The sequence below is a fragment of the Protopterus annectens genome, chromosome 7.part0, assembly GCF_019279795.1.
Source record: "Protopterus annectens isolate FY-2018-M chromosome 7.part0, PAN1.0, whole genome shotgun sequence".
Lineage (NCBI taxonomy): Eukaryota > Metazoa > Chordata > Ceratodontiformes > Protopteridae > Protopterus > Protopterus annectens.
Genome location: NC_056739.1, coordinates 1,156,996,615 through 1,157,014,622, shown reverse-complemented (window position 1 = coordinate 1,157,014,622; position 18,008 = coordinate 1,156,996,615). Strand labels below are relative to the sequence as shown.

The following is an 18,008-nucleotide window of genomic DNA, read 5'->3' as shown; positions in this document are numbered from 1 at the left end:
GAAAAAGTGTGCAAAAAGACACACAAATATAATGAATAAGTGATGGCAAGAAGACTGAGGCCTTTGGAAAAGTGAAAAGAATGCTAATGCATGAAAGAATTAGGTTACTTGTGTGCCCATTTCATTCTTTCCTCACAAATGTTTTTCCTTATTGGGGTAAATAAAATATGAGTGAAGTGTATATAGCTCTGGCTATCACATGAATTACACAAGTACCAAAAAAGTTAAATTTAACACTGAAGATGGTGTTTGTTAATACCATGCAAACTGCAGAGTCAAGTATTACATGGAAGAAACATCAAACCATATGCAAAACTACTCTGTGCTAGCATGACCATCATAACTATACATCATTTGAAAGTGTAAACATCCCACATAGAAAGAAACATCTCTCTCCAAATTCTAAGTCTCAAGCTTTATAAAACAAAACTTTTTTTAAATTTATACCAACTTAAATTATAAAAAAATGGCTGAAGCAAGGAAAAAAAATATCTGTAACAGTCTACCTTGCACATTGACTACCACTACTTTTTTCCAGCAGGACTTACCCAGTGGTTTTCCATTCCTACACCCAGCTGATGTATTTGTCCCCCATTGGCACAACAGCCTTCTAGCTTATTGGTTTCCTGGTAAATGCAAAAGTCAGGTGTTGGAGAGTGGGCTAGTCTGCTGATCCTGAGGACTATCTTATTCCTATACCCAACCAAGAAGCTTGTGTGCTCACCAACTGTTGTGTTTGGGAAGTGGATACTCAACCTTCTGTCTAAGTAGTTCAACACTATGAAGCATGAGGATACCGGGGTCCTTGCTGTGGATGCTACAACTGTTCTACTGCAGTTGTCACCTGTGCAGTGTGCTAAGTCCTCCCGCCCACCCAAGAGGGCAAGTCGGGATCAGTCAAGGCTTTACCCCAATGTGCCAAGGGGATAGGCAACTGCCACATTTACTGACTGCATGATACAAAATAGATTTTTTAGTAAAGAATGGTTTGAAAAGGTTATGGAAGAATATTACTAGCTTACCGCTTACATTTTTCAGGTGTTTATGCCCAGCTACAGAATGCACAACTCCCTAATTCCCATAACTCAGGAAAATGCATGCCCATGCCTACATGAAGGCAAAAATTTTAACATTCATTTTTTTTATTAATATTTTCATACTTACTGCCAGCAGTCATAACCTCATGTTCCCTTTCCTCTTCATCCTCATCTTGTTCTTGGTGGCCTTCCTCCCTTTCCCTTTCCGAGTGTTCCTCCATTTCAGCTTCTTCATCAATTGTGCGGGTAAATGAATGTTCCTGGGGATCTACATCACCAGATTCCAGGTTTTCAGACATCTAAAACATAAATGAAGTAAAAACCACTGGAAGAATATGCATTTGTTTGAATTAGGGCCATAGAGAACAAACTGCAAACAAGATCCAGTCAAGAGAGTTGGAAATGAAATATATGGACTAAAAATTTTGAAAAATTTGAACAAAGAACTCTACATTCCAATTACATAATACAAACGTGTACTAAATTATGTCTGCAAGAATTTTCCATGCAGATAGTTTATCATTCCCAGCAAAGGATGAACAGAAAACAAAAGCAGAAACATGATACAACTATTCGTAAAATCATTTAGAGTGCAGAAAATACGATATGAAGGTGCTGAAATATAGTTTGTAAAATACATAATGCTATAAAGTAAAAAAAATATGCTGAAATGACAGGACAAAAATATATTTCACAAAACAGCATTTCCAAAAGTCCCCAGAAAATAACAGTTTTGATTATTCAGTGTTTTTACTTAATTTGTTCCAAAGCATTATGACCACAAAATAAATCAGCCCCCAATAAATGCTTCAATTAGTTTTCCAAATACAATAATATCTATTCATTTTATTTGTCTTGCTTGGGTTGTGGCCCATTTTCAAGGGACACTCTATGAGGAAAAAGTTATGCAGCCAATGTAAAAATTATATAAAGCCTGCATATCTACAAGTATTTAATATAACCAGGTACATAAACACATTAACAAAAAAGAACAAGGTGATGAAGATACCATTGAGCTGTTTCTGATATACTTTACTTTCACTGTTCATTCGGTGCTTAATATGGGTCAACAGATAGCTGTGTAAGATAAGCTCACCAGCAAATTCCTTCTTTTTATTTTGCATTAGTAAGTCCTACCGTACTGCTGTACAAACATATAGACGTTTAGATGAACAATAGATGTGTGTGATGTTAAAAGCTGAGAAGAAAATATTGAAGGGGTGATGCTAAAACACAAGTTCTGAATTGAGGGTACAAAGGTGGTTAGGCACAGTGCTTTATAAAAGATGGCAAGTGTTAAGAATATCAGAGATGTAAGAAAGACATGAATGGCTGTTACTTGAAGCTATATACACTATGTGTACATTTGCAATTAAGGCACTCAGGAAATGAACTGAGAGTTAACTGTGACAAATACTATGTTAATCTTGCACGTTATTAGGTCTTTTGGTTAAGGCTTAGCAGCTGCAAAAAATTTGTCTCTCAAAGTATAGACTGAATACATTTTTATTAGATGTGTGGTCTACTGAGTAACCATATATTTAGCAACTTATTCCAGATGGGAAACTTGGTTAGTTTTGTTTTAGTTACTGGAAAATATTTATTTACGTGTCTTTGTTTACTGGGAAAGTCTGACTGGGTAATACCCATTATCAGCGGAGACCCAGGGAGAGAAGCTCCATTTGCTTACATTGTATTATACTAAGTTCCAGATAAACATAGAGTAGTTATATTTCTATTTACATTTATACACATACAGTAGTTACATTTTTATACATTCTAATATTTTACAGAGGTAGAAGTTACTAAAGAGAAAGCCCATGTGCAACCTAATGGATTGTACAGACAGCAGCTATGTATAAAATTGTATAAAAAATTAAATTGTTTTGTCATTTCAGTGAGAGGTTGAGAGTGTTCTGTTTAAGGAGAGTATTTGGAGAGTAAAATAAAATTGAGCCATCTCTGCTCATATATAGCGGAGGAGAACAGAGAAATTCTTCAATTTTAAACAGAAACTAGTTGTATGGTATTTAAATAGTCATAATATTGATCAGTAGGTACTTGCATATCCACAACCATCTATGTCACTTAAAAGAGCACATTCCATTTACTAGTACTGCTAAACAGTGCAGTTTCTCCATACAGACATACAAACATATGTGCATACAAATATAAATACAGTTTGCTACATTCTATCATATAGCTCAAACATTTGAATTCAGTATTATTTGTCTACCTGGATGAAATCTTGCAAACACTGCAGCAATACCACAAGCGCAGGACATCATTCTTTAAATACCAGTATGCTGACACATTTCTAACAAGCTAAACATACCAATTTGATAAGCAGGCATATGAAAGCCAAAACTAGTGTCACACCTGCTGCTGAAATCAGTTACAACTATGCATATAACTGTAGCATCTTCTCTAGGCATTTGTTTCTGTAGTAATGGTAATAGTGTAAAAGAGACGAGGCAGTGTGTTAGCTTGCATATTAATGACAGCTATGATGATTCAACAGCAGGAATACATATACAGCTATCTGTAAGCAATGCAAGCAATCCTTTTAGTCCAAATTTGAGAAAATTTCATGTACATTCAGGAAGCGCATAATACTTCTATGCTAAGAATATGCACACCAGTCCAAGCTACTAACAAGCCCAAAGAGCCTTGATGGCTTCCAACTATTCCAAAAACCTTTTCCTTAGAAGTCAAACTGTCAAATGCTTTATGCCTCTGCTTAGCTACATGTGTGAAAAACTCACAGGTACCCCATCACAGTCTTCATTATGCTTAACTTACTCCCTCCTGTAATCCGTCAAAAACTGTCACACAGTTATCAGTAATAAACTGATTCACATTTGATATAAAACATGGCAAATACCCTGTTGGATGGAAGAAAAAAGGTGTTTGCTAAACATGACCTGAAATGTAAACAGAATGTAATGTTATAGATGCAATATGTAGGCGAAGATGTCCTTATATCTATTTTAATATATTTCATTTTTATGTACTTATTTGGTCCCCATGCCTACTGACCATCTGTTCCACACAACTATGCCCACTTATTAACTGCCACTGAGAAAACAATCAGACATGGCACAGCTGTCATCCAGACAGCTAAAAGTGACTTCCCATTTGCTGGCCCTAATCTTCTCTTAATGGCTGAGGCAAGAACCTACATTATAAGCCTTTCCCAACGAATGGGAGTACTATCAGGGTAAAAATCAAATCCACCATCTTTTAAGTCTTCAGGAATCTTACCTTCCCCTCTGTGATCTGTCAAAATATGTTTCATTATATGACTAACAATTTTTAGACATTATGACAGGAAGATACAAGAATGTACTTAACATCTTCCTTAAAAACAAGATGTACTGAGTGCCACATACAGTGTATAGTAAAGGAAATTACTTGAATAAAGGCTAATCCCTTCATCAAGATAAGGAACTGTGAGGCAAAGTCAGATGTACTGTCATCAACTCAAATATTAACGACTCCTGAAATTAAATCTTGCAGTAATAAAAAACAAAATTACAGTTGACAAACAAATGTGGAAATTCTTGTAGAAATATCCTGATATTACCAGGAGGATGGTTAGCGAACAAATAATCAGAATTTTCAGCTCTAATCACAAATTCAAAGGAGCAAGAAGACATTTTTAATTATTTATAAAAGTTCAGTTAAGATTTAAATACAGCAAGACCACCACCAGCATTATGCAGTCTAGGCCTATGAATTCTAAAAAAAAAAAAAAAAAAGCAAATAGCGATATGTCTAAAAAAAGATAAGGAACAAACTTTCACTGTAGTCATTTTTCTGCGACTAAAAAGGCAGACCGATTTAATACATCAGATATTGGGAGTGCTTTGTAACAAAATGACCTGACGTTCAGCAGAACTGCCCTTTAGTGACCAACATAATCATGCGTTCTATTTGGCTAGCATTAATCAAAGTATTCAAACAAAAAGAAAACAGGACCAGCATACAAGGCACCTTAAAAATAAATTTATTGATTGAGGTTCTTGAAAAACAGACTGGTTTCGGCAAATATTTAACAAAGCCTTCTTCAGTGGAAAATACTGAAGAAGGCTTTGTTAAATATTTGCCGAAACCGGTCTGTTTTTCAAGAACCTCAATCAATAAATTTATTTTTAAGGTGCCATGTATGCCGGTCCTGTTTTCTTTTTGTTTGAATACTTTGCTCTTTGGGACCCTGCAGCTGCCTCACTCGCAGAGGTTGTACTATTTAGCATTAATCAAAGGCCAAGTCCCTTTGTACAGAATGCAAATAAATAGTATCACAGTTTTCTTTTTTTTTTTTTTTTTTGCTCTGGTCTTCCTGTCCATTAAGCCTCTCTCCAGCTACTCTATTGACCCATTTCATCTCTGTAGCCCATTTGTTTCTCTGGGGGCAAGGAATTATCATGCTGAGTGAGGATCAAGATTTTTTCTTTACTGCTAAATGTTCCCTTTTTAATTCCTGCAGACTTCCAAGGGGTGGGCATATAGTAGACCGCTGTAATAGGTTGGATGTTTAGAGATGGAAAGAAGCAAATTTCATACAAATAAACGGAAATTTGTGAGAACAATAAATATAGAATAATGATCAGGCAGAGCAATGGGATTTGAGGAAAGGAATGAGTTGAGCAACTTATGTATTTTCACAATAACTTCCTCCAATAATACCATTCTAAAACAAGTATTCCACACAAAAACTAAGTGTCACTGTAAAAAATAGCTTAAAATTTAACATCCACATAAAAGACACTAAGAAAAACTAGGCAAATTCTATATCACTGTTTTAGCCATAACTAATTCCACATGTTAACAGATCACCTCCACCCTCATGCTCCTAACAATCCTATATGCTGCCCCCATAATGCTAGATCTACAAGCCATCCAAATGAACCTTCTGGAACAATGCTACAACAAAGTTGCCAAATCTGCCACAAACAGCTCTCCTAGTTAAAAGCTACCAAAGATGTTAACCTTCTCACACCTTATCACCTCAGATAAACTCATATATAATGCAGAATACTGTCCAGTCTTAAGCAATTTATTCCAGATTTACCCCACAAATAAATCACTCCACAAGCAAACCATATTTTCATGTAACATCCTCTAATAACCAAGCTGGAGACTCTCAAGTATCATTAGACTGTGGAATAATATACCCCAAAAGCTTAGACAAATTGCTAACAAACTTTTCAAAAGACAACTCAAGCAGTTTCACATGGACGTTTGGCTCTGTTTTTGCTTAGCAACAGGTTAGCTCTCTCAACCCAACTAAACCTTGTACCACATTTTTCTCCATCTCTCTCCTCCCTCATAACTCATTGTAATTATAATTCCACTCACATTTGCAAACCTACTACCTTTCTCCTCTGTTGCTTCATACCTAACAGTGACTCTCTTCACTGTATTCTGCAATCCTAACTTCTTCCTACTCAACGTTAATTTACATGTTATGTCATGAATCTCTATGACTCTTAGATGAAAACCACAGTATATTATCATCATGTCCATGCACACAGTATGAAATAACTACATATAACCTTATGCCTATGAAACAATCTTGTGCAACTGTATGTAACACCCACTTTGAGCTCAGATTTTTACGCCATGAATTAGCTTTCTAGTTCCTCTTTGCCATGTAAGAAATACTGACTTTGTGTTATGAAATGTTTGGTATGTTCAGTATATATACTGAAAGTAACTACTGATGTCATGTATTTTTGTACACAACTGGAGCTTTTCTCCCCAGGCCTATTCTGAAAAGGGAGACACTGTGTTGACCCAGTCAGACTAACCCAGTAAGCAAATATTAAAAATAAATAAGATAAATAAATGTTGACTGAATGAAAAATGTTGAGAGAAAGCATGTATTTTTACTGCATTACAATAACAATGGAAACTGTTGCTACAGTTTTATTTTCTCTCTATTATCGTACATAAACCCATGTTACTGCTTAAAATTGGATTATTTGATAAAGATGCTTAAAAAATTAAAAAAAAAATAAAACACCTCAACCATATTCATTCACACTCATCAAGGTTCAGTTCTCTACATAAGGTTTCACCCTCCGCACATCTATCAAAACAAAAACTTGATTGACCATCCTGACGGTAAATTAGCTAAAAAATCTCAAAGGCTCAGGCTTAAAAGTGGTTTCCTAGCTACAAAGTTGGTATCCTTAAAATAACATCAGAAGTGCTGATAATGTGTATAGTACCTGTAATGCTTTATGGGTGCAAGCTTTTTTATAAAAAATATAAGACAAAAGAATGTGTGCGCTTGGAAGAAAAAATACAAAAGCCTCTTTGGGAAGAGAAAAACCTTAGGGTAGGTTAGAACAAAATGACCTCGACAAGAGAACAGGGAAGCGTAGCAATTCCTGATTAAAGGGAGATACCTCAGACTGACACAGATGTGAATGGCATATGTGCTTCAAAAATAACTACTACAATGTAGGATGGGGAAACAGATAACAAGAAAGAGAAAATAGGAACATCACCTTGTGGTTGCAGTACTTATCAAATCAAGGGGACAATTCAACACTGGAAAGTGGGAATGGGGAATAAGAAGTTTAGAAATGGAAAACAAAACTCTTACCTACAAGAATGACTCAGTTCATTTCCAAACAGTAAAGCCACCTAAGCAGAAAAAGCCAGAGAAAGCACAGTTGTGCAAAATATTACCATAACGGTAGATGTCCCTCTCTTCACTGTTGCAATATTCATTACATTAGGGATCCTCTGCCAAGGGCAGCCCAAAGTCAGGCCAGTATACCAAAGCCTTTGCTTGCTTTAAGGTACACCATATGTCACACGTATGCTTCTCGTGTAGCATAGGGCATAAAGGTGACATTTGGATGTAACATCCTGAGAACTGAGAGACCCAGCAGGAATGCTAGTTCAAGAGGGGGAAACAAACAAAAAAGGTAACCAGTACATCCAGAAGACCAAAAGACCAGGGGGAAGTGGGAGGGAGTGAATACTATGTTCTTCCATTTCACTGTTGCAATATTCACCTCATTAGGAAGAGTGCCAAAGCTCAGGAAGAAACAGCATAGCCTTCTAGGAAGCCATGAGGATAGACCTAGCAAAACAAACTATCTCTGGAGATTCAATCTAACTGGTAGTGCTTGGTTAATGTATGCAGAAAAGTCCAGGCAGCTGTCTCAAGAAGAGTTAGTATCCAAATCTTTGAAAAAAGCACCAGAAGAAGCCACAGCTCTAGTAGAATGAGCCTTACCAGAATAAGGAAGGCCCTTACCATGAAAGGAATAACCAAAATAAATAGATTTTCAGAGCCAAGAAGAAAATAGTTTGCTAGGCTACAGCAAATCCTAAGAACCTAGGATGAAAGGAAACAAAGAGCTAAATTAGACTTCCTAGTAGTCTTAGTCTTATCCAAGTAAAATCGGAGTTGTCTATGCACATCCAACATGTGCAGCATCTTCTCACTGGCAGATTGTGGAGAAGGGAAAAAGTTTGCCTTTCTACTGTTCCAAGGGTATTCATCAAATACCTCAGTCCTATGATTGCTTTCTGCAGGGATCAGGGGATCCAAGTATTTTCGTATTTGGATGACTTTCTTTTTCAGGCATCGTTTCACCACCTTGGGCATAAAAAAAAGATTACTTTGCAAGGACACCCTGTCCTTATGAAACACCAAAAAAGGAGGACAAGCCATAATGGCTTGAAGCTCAGACACCAGTCTGGCAGAATTAAGGGTCAACAAAAGTAAAGTCTTCCAAGAGCAGTGTTGCAAGGAAGCTAAAGCTGCAGGCTCAAAAGGCACCAGAGTCAATTTTTCCAAAACAAAATTAAGATCCCAGGGAGGAAGGACAAGCTTCCCTGGAGGCCTAACATGAAGGATGCCATTAAGGAATTGTTTAGCTTCAAATCTAGAAGCTAAAGGAGGAGATACAGGCAGACAAGCAAAATAGCTGATAAATGAGCCTTAACAGAAGAATAAGCCAATCCAGCATTGAGCAATTCACACAGATGAGAGAACCAAAGGAACATTCACAGAAATTGGATCCAGGTTATGAGAAAGACACCAAACAGAAAACCTCTTCCACTTGGATAAGTAGGATTTCCTGGCCTCCTGCAGGACCCTACACACATCCTCAGAAAAAAATGTCTCTATGTGGAATCAAAATCCTATTAACTACACTGTTAGCTGAAGATTGGACAGGTGGGGATGGATGCGAAATCCCTTGTCCTGTGTGAGCACATCCACCCCGTGAGGTAACTTGTGATGACTGCCCTTGGCTAAATGTAGAAGAGGAGGAAACTAATGATGACTTGGCCAAAAGAGAATCACCAACAAGAGTTTGGGAGCATCCTGTTGAATTCTGAACAAGACTTTTGGAAGGAGGGGAAGTGGACGGAAAGCGTAAAGAAACACCCCCTTCCAAGAAAAAGATAGGGTACCCACCTTCCAAGTCAGAGAACCTGGGACTCTGGCACAAAATAGAGGAAGTTGTCTGTTCAGAGGGAAGGCAAAAAGATCTATTTGAGGAGTACCTCACTGGGGAACAATATCCAGAAACACATCCATGTGGGACTGAGTTAAGGACCTGCTCAGAGTGTCTGCCACAATGTTTTGACTTGAGGGAATGTAAACTGCCTAAGCAGTCACTCGACACTGGACAGCAAGATCCCACAGTAGGAGTGCCAACCGGCAAAAAAGATGAGATATTTTCCCCCCATTTGTTTGCATACCACCATCACTGTGGTATTGTCCGTAAATACCTTGACAGGAGCTGGGCAGAAAAGAGGATGAAAAGCCTGAAGCACCAGCAGAAGCGCTCTCATCTCTTTGACATTAATGTGCTCTTTCTGTTGAAGAGGCAACCACACCTCCTGCACCTTTAGGGAGTCAAAAGCTGCTCCCCATCCCATGTTTGAGGCATCTGTGAACAGCTCCTGAGAGGGAAGAGGAAGATGAAGAGAGAGCCCTGGATTTAGCGACAACTGCTGGATCCACCAGTGAAGTTCCTTCTTGAGACAAGGTAGAACAGAAACTACAAATTCTACGGGATTCACATGTTGAAGCCAAACTGACTTCAGAAACCACAAATTTTCTCATGTGTAGTTTTGGCCAAAGGGAGCATAGGGATGGTGGATGTCATGAACCCCAGAACTCTCAGAGATTCCATGGCTGTTATAGAGACCAGAGGAAAAAGAATCTGAATGAAGGAAATGAGTGTTAAGGCCATGGGAGAAGGCAGGGATGCCAGTATAGGCACAGCCTACATCCTGCACCCTAGAAAAACATAGTCTTGAGAAGGAGTCAGAAAAGACGTTTTGAAGTTTATTGTGAACCTCAGGCCTTGCAAAAGAGAAATCGCAAAAATGAAGATTTTGCAATAGGATCGGATGCCTGAAAATGGTGGTCATCCAAGTAAGGAAATACTTGGATCCTCTGAATCCTGCAAAAAGCAATTACAGGAGCGAGGCATTTGATGAATGCCCTTGGAGCAGTAGAAAGGCCAAAGGGCAAAGCAGAGAACTAAAAATGTCAGGAAGCAAGAGAGAAATGCAAACATTTCCTGTAAAGGGGATGAATTGGAATACGGAGATAAGCATCCTTGAAATCCAGAGACACCATATAAGCCTGAGGAAGCAGAAGAGGGAACAAAGTCTGAAGGGACAGCATTCGAAAGAACAGCACCTTCAGAAAAGTGTTTAGATGACAGAGGTCTAGAACGGGTCTCAAAGTACCCTCTTTCCTGGGCATTAAAAACATCCTGCAATAAACCCTCTTCCTCCTTTGAGACATAGACACCTCTTGAATAGTACTCTGAGTCAAAAGGTCCTGAAGCATCTCTGGAAAGAAAGACAGTTGCTCCTGAGGAAGCTGAGGAAAACCCATAAAAAGGGGAAGGGATTTCCAGACCATGAAACACCGTTGGTGGATAATGGACTATACCCAGGAATTCTACTTCAAAGATGGCTGCACACTGCATAACAACTTATTTCTAGCTCTGCCAGTGCGAAAACTGGAACTCAGTAGAGGAGGGTAGTAGACTTGTGTTTATGAGTACATTTCAGTAACTGGCTAGTAAGTGCACTGCCTGGAAACCAGGAATAAAGGACTCGGGAATCCTGAGTAACTTTTAGTTATGTACTCACCATAACTTCAGATGTTTGGGATCCATCTCGCCTACATTCTGAATGATGGGTTCGGAGCCGATCCCTCGGCTCCGACTCGGCACGCTTATGCCAAAGAGCGAAGTCTCTTATTGGCTGAGCTTACTATATCCCAGGATGCACCACCATCAGTCCCCCAGATCTAGTTTGTCCGCATACATGCACACATGCATACCCTGCTTATATAACATCGTCAGATGAAACAAGATAAAAACAGTGGAGCTCAAAACCGTTCTATCTCTTCTGGTCTGCAAGGCAGGGGAAGGAGGGTGGGTATCAGGAATGTAGGCGAGATGGATCCCAAACATCTGAAGTTATGGTGAGTACATAACTAAAAGATGTTATGTGATCCTATCTCGCCTACATTCTGAATGATGGGACAGCGTCCCTAGCACCTGAATCCTGGGTGGCTCACTGGAAAACACTCCTGAGTACCGTGGAACCAAATGAAGCTCGCCCTTTAGATGCCACATCCAATTTGTAGTGGGAAATGAAAGTGTGCGGGTTGGACCAAGTAGCCGCAGCACAAATTTCGAAATAGCGAGCTTGGAATGAAAAGCTATAGAAGTAGCCATAGCTCTGGTAGAATGAGCTTTGATAGATGATGCAAGTTGCTTATTTGAAGAAGAATAGGCCTGAGTTATGCAATCTCTGATCCATTTTGAGATTGTAGCTTTTGTGATGGTTTGGCCCAATTTATTATCTGAGAAGGACACAAACAACTGGTCTGACTTACGAAGTTGCTGAGTCCTGTCTAAATAGAAGCGTAATTGCCTGTGAACATCCAATTTATGGAGAGTGTATTCTGCTTCATTAGAGAATTTTGGAAAGAAAACTGGTAGTTCTAGAGATTGTTGAAGACAGAAACTAGAGCAGACCTTCGGACAAAGGATGGATTAGGCCTAAGAGATACTCTATCTTTGTGGAAAATCAGATATGGTGGTTTAATAGACAGGGCTTGAAGCTCTGAGACACTTCTTGCAAGTAATAGCCACTAAGAATGCCGTTTTCCATGACAGATATTTTAATTCGCATGTAGCAGCCGGTTCAAAAGGGGGATGTTAATGCGTGAAGCACTAAATCAAGATCCCACGGAGGTGCAGGATGAAAAACTGGTGGTCTTAACAGACTCGCACCCTTAATGAATGTTTTGCATAGCCTGCTGCTCATCAAAGGAGGATCCGTGGATTCATGGAATTTAGAGATAGCAGCTAGTTGAACTTTAATAGTTGAGACAGAAGATCCCTGATTAAATAGGGATGTTAAGAATTTCAAAACCTCTGGGACCGGAGCAGTGATAGGGTCTAAGCCCTTGAGTTGAGCCCAGATAGCAAACCTCTTCCACTTACTGAGGTACAATTTGTTAGTGGTGGGTTTGTGGGTCAAGACAAAATGTAAACAACTTCCGGATCTAGTGTGTGTCTTCTAACTAAGGTCGGAAGTGGAGGAGCCAAGCTGTCAATTTCAGAGATTGAAGGGACTGATGCCGATGTCCCGACTGATGGATTAGCAAATCCGGGATCAGGTCTAAGGTCCACGGATCGTCCACTGCATGCTTTTCAGGTAAGGAAACCATATCTGACGAGGCCAGTATGGGGCAATCAGAATCATTGAAGACCTTAGCTGAGAAGCTTTTGAATGACTTTGGGAAGGAGTGGAATTGGAGGAAAAGCATAAAGCAACCCTGTTGGCCAGGGTTGTGCTAGAGCATCCATGGCCGGTACTTCCTGATGTGGAATCAAGGAGAAGAACCTTTGGCACTTGGTGTTTTGTGGAGTCGCAAATAGGTCGCAGCACGGCGTCCCCCATCTCTTGAAAACCTGGGCTGCTACTGTACGGTTTAGAGACCATTCGTGAGGAGAGAGAATTGTCCTGCTTAATTTGTCCGCCAATACATTTGACTTTCCCGGGATGTGGGTAGCTACCAAGAAGCGGTTGGTAGCTACAGCCCATTCCCACACTCTCATGGCCTCTCTGCAAAGGGGATACGATCTGGTCCCTCCTTGTTTGTTCAGATACCAAACCACCGACATGTTGTCTGTGTGGATGGCGATGATGCCCTGAGGAAGGAACTTGTGTAAGGCCTGTAGGGATAGAAGTACAGCCCTCATCTCCAACACGTTGATGTGGAGAAGAGCTTCCGAAGCCAGGAGCCCTGAACTAGCCTGCCCAGACAATGCCCCCACCCTATCTGGGAGGCATCTGTCGTCAGGGTAACCACTGGAGGGGAGAACAAAGGGTTTTCCCTGATCCAAGTTGGATGTCTGAAGCCACCAGCGCAGGTCCCTTTGCATGTTTCCGTAATCATGATGTGATGATTGAGGGAAGATCTTGAAAGGACCATTGAGTTGATAAGAGCCACTGAAGAATCCTCATGTGTAACCTTGCTAGAGGAACTAAAAGTACCGTGGCAGACATTGAGCCTAGAACCTGTAGGACCATCCTGGCTGGGGCTTTGGATCTCGAGATCAGAGCTTGAACTTGGCCCTGTAAGGTTCGGATCCTTTCGGCAGGAAGAAAGACACGCATCAATCTTGAGTCTATCTCTGCTCCTATAAACTTTATGCGCTGAGAGGGCAGCAAGACAGACTTTGACCAATTGAATGTAATCCCCAGGAAACACCCAGGGAGATGGTGGCTTTGAGGTTGTCCATAAGTAGATGCCTGGTGGTAGCAGTCAGGAGCCAGTCGTCGAGATAGGGAAACACTTGGAATCCAAGGCTCCTCAGGTGAGCCGTCACTACTGCCAAACACTTGGTGAACACCCTGGCTGCTGTGGTGAGACCAAAGGGCAGAGCACAAAATTGGTAATGACTGGCTCCCAGGCTGAAGCGCAGATACCTTCTGGACGCCTGATGTATCGGTATGTGATAATAGGCGTCCTTGAGGTCTATGGAGCACATCCAAACATCCTTCTCCAACAACGGGAGAATGGATTGCAACGTGACCATTCGGAATTTGGATTTCGTAACGGATAGGTTCAGTCTGCTGAGATCCAATATTGGTCTCAGGTCCCCTGTCTTTTTTGGCACTAAAAAGAACCTGGAGTAATTTCCTGATCCGATTTGGTCTGTGGGGACCAGTTGGATGACTCCTTTTTGTAGCAGCTTTGAAGCTTCTGCGGCTGCTATTTCCCTTTGACTGGGTGGTGGGTCCGGGATTCTCTTGGACGGAGGGGGTGAGCATTTGAATGGGATGATGTAACCTCCGGCAATTATCCGAAGCACCCATCTGTCCTGAGTGATTGACTCCCAGGCTTTTAGGTGCTTGGCGAAACGACACCCGACTGGCTCCGGAGCAGCACAGCCGGGCAATCCCTCATGTCGTGTGGGAGGCTGAAGAGCCACGAAAGGACTCGCGGTCTCCAGAATTGCGGGGCCCTCTGCCGCCTCTGGGACGGCGTCTTCCTGAAAAATTTCCCCGCCCTCTGCCTCTGGACGGGGAATCTTCCTGCTGTTGGGAGAAAAACTTGCGAGATTTTCGGAACCACATTTTCGCCCCTCCTTTGGCCTTGGGGTAAGGCCGAAAGGGAGTGGAATAACGGGCACCTACGGCAGATAACGTTTTTCCCTCTTGCTGACAGCGGTAAGGGTGTCTTTCACCTTGGGTCCAAACAATGAGGACCCATCAAAGGGAGCGTCGGCGAAGGAAGACTTGAAGGCCTCCGAACTGACACAAGCGGAGCCAGGCCTGTCACGAGAGCCACGCCTGTGCCTGCCGCTCTACCCGCCTTCGCCGCATAGGATATGAGCCTCATGGACGAGTTAGCAATTGACGTAAGGATAGCCAACTGAGAGCTAACGGACTGGGCTAGCTGCTCAGGTAGGTTACCCGAGAGGGAGTCTGACAACTCCTTGACCAGATCCCTCTGAAGCCTGGTAAAATGTGCCAAATAATTCAGAGACCTTAAGGTAAAGGCCGCTGAAGTCAGGGTGCGCTTCCTGCACCTATCCATACTCCTAGACTCCTTATTAGGAGTATGGATGGACGTTGAAGCCTCTGCCACGCCCTGCTGTGTAGCAGATGCCACCACCATGGCATCTACAGCCACGCCTTTAGTAAGGAACTCCTTCTCGGGGAGCAGATAAGAATTTGTTTGGACAAGAAGGGACTGGTTCCACAGTATCCGGTGTTCCCACGCCCTTGACAAACTAAATCCAGAAGCTCGTCAAGGGCGGAGATACCCAGGAGGCGGAGGGCTGAGCCCCAAAGGCCTTGAGGAGCACTGATTCGTCCGCAGAGGGGGTTTGGACATCCAGCCGCCTCGTTGTTTGAGGATCTCTAAGATGTCTGCAAAGGAGACATCATCCGAGGACGACTTAGGGGACCCTCTGCATCATCCATATCCGTGTCCGATGTGATAGACTCGGGGAGTCCACGTGCTTCCTCTTGCACGATCTCTTCCTTGGGGTTCCTCTGGAGATGACTCAAGAACCCTCAGGAAGAGGGGAACCCCCACTGGGGGTAACCTCAGGCCTCGGGGCTCCGCTGGCTACGGACAGGGGAACTGCCAAAGACCCAGTCTCCACGCCCAGGGAAGGTGCTGGTAAAACTGGAGAGATGGTCAAGAGGATTTGGCCAAGGCACTCCTCATGGCTCTGAAAGCCGGACCTCCAGAATCCTGGGAGCGTCCAGTCTCCGGGGCCATGATAGTAGACGGAAGTCCCGCAGCCGAAGCACCGAGAGGGAGGCTCGGAACCGAAAGCATCGGTCCCGAAACATCACCCTCGGGTCCAGCTGAAGAAGTCCGCGTACCAAACTCGGACCCGAGGGCCCGGGTTGGAGTAAGGGTCGGAGCCGACCCTGAGATCTCCACCGGCTCCAAAAGCACCTGCTCCGACGGAGCCGAAGCAGTCGGAGGAGGAATAGCAATGGGGTGGGTCATGGCCATCGGCTCCGAAGCCAACTGGGTCGGAGCCGAAACAAATTTTTGGAAGACTGGGGACTGGAAAAGTCTTTGGAGCACCCTGTCTATATCAGAATCCGACATTCTCGAAGACCGAGAGGAAACAGAACGGGTTCGAGAAGACCTCTCCCTCGGCCCCAAGGGACTAGGGGACCGGCTCCGAGGCGACTCGATGAGAATCGGCGCCGAGGAAACGCACACACCAGATTCCATCGGTGCCGAGGTAGACTTCGGCGCCGAGGAGGAAGTGTCTGAGCGGGCGACCCTTGTCGGCTCCGAGAGCAGTGGAGCCGACGAAGGTGACCCGCCTCTCGATGCCCCAGCCATCGGCTCCGAGGAGTCGATACTGGAGGCATCGAGGCAGACCGTTCGACCTCGGCTCCGAAGTCTTTGGAGCCGAAGGAGAGGCCTGCCTAGGTCTCTTGGCAGTCGGATCCGACGGACTGGTCGGAGCCAAAGCCCTTTTCTTTTTGGCAGGAGTCGGAGCGGAAGACAAGGCTTCTTCAAAAGAAGGTTTAATCAACCCTTTAAGAATTAATTTATTTTTCCTCTCCTGGAGGACCCTAGAGGAAAAAGCGTGACATACGCTGCATGACTCCTGCAAGTGCTTTGCCCCTAAACAGTAAACACAAAGTAGATGGTCATCTGTAACAGACATCTTAAAAGCACATTTAGTACATTTTTTAAAGCCGAAGGCCTAGGGGCTTGAGACATGATGTTATACAATTTCTGACAGGAAATTTTACAACTGTAGAATCGCTTATAACAAAAACCAAGGCTTACAGAAAACAGTGTAAAACACAACCTTGGGTGTAATAACCGGGAACTTTAAAACACTAAAAGTTCAGTTATACAGTTTGACCGAAAAGGCCCTGGATTGAAAGGGGGAAACAAACTCTACTCAATCACCCACAAGAAACTCCACTACTCAATCGTACACAACAGGCAGCAAAAGACAGCAATAGCCGTTAAAACGGCTTTTGTGAAATACAAGCACAAAAACTGACAGAAAAAGTAGTTAATAAAAGCTACTCAGCCCAGCCAGCTCGAGACCACGTCCTTGCAGTTAAGCGGCAAACGAGATCTGGGGGACTGATGGTGGTGCATCCTGGGATATAGTAAGCTCAGCCAATAAGAGACTTCGCTCTTTGGCATAAGCGTGCCGAGTCGGAGCCGAGGGATCGGCTCCGAACCCATCATTCAGAATGTAGGCGAGATAGGATCACATAACATTTTGCAGCCAAGCAGGAAGAGAGAGAGAGAGAGAGAGAGACAGGTGAAGAGAATGAAGGAAATGGCTGGAAAGAATAGGATAGTCAGCCAGCACCTGGTTTATCAGGAAAAGGAGACTTCTGAGGCATAGAAGTCTGAGTAGCCTTCACAGGAGAAGCCCACTTGCCAACCTTTTTACCCTTAGGAGGAGGTTGAGATTGCCATAAGAACAAAAGGTGGCTTAATGGGGCAATTTTTCTGAAATGTAGGAACAGGAGAAATAAACACGTTTAAGATCCTGTAAAGCCTTGCTTTTGTCCTGAAGGGACTTAAATATAGCAGCAGCAGCAGCTTCATCAAACAAGCGCTTATTGTCGAGGGGCATTCATCAACTTAGCTTTATCATCACCAACCAAAGGTTGAAGCTGAAGCCAAGAACACCTCCTCAACACTGACCCAAAAGCATCAGCCCAAAAAGAAACATCTACTGCATCATAACTATACTTGATGGAATAATGAGCCTCCTGGGAGGAAGTCCCCAACAGAGAAAAGGGCAGAAGTCTTATCCTCAGACTCTGGAAGATCAGAAATAACCAGACATGCCTGGGATAGGAGTGCCAACAAATGCTGGACATATGGAGCTGATAATTAACAGCCCTAAGAGCCAAGGTAGCAGAGGAATAAAC

The 18,008-nt window shown here is 42.5% G+C and overlaps 1 protein-coding gene across 5 annotated transcripts in view; it reads right to left on the bottom strand.

The window, feature by feature from the left end:
- Positions 1–18,008, bottom strand: part of HERC1 (HECT and RLD domain containing E3 ubiquitin protein ligase family member 1) — a 3,987,333-nt gene that overhangs the window by 2,849,278 nt on the left and 1,120,047 nt on the right. For all 5 annotated transcript variants that reach the window (XM_044077739.1, XM_044077741.1, XM_044077740.1 and 2 more), the window contains exon 22: positions 1,165–1,336. In XM_044077739.1, the coding sequence (XP_043933674.1) occupies positions 1,165–1,336 (172 nt within the window). The remainder of the gene's footprint in view (positions 1–1,164; positions 1,337–18,008) is intronic.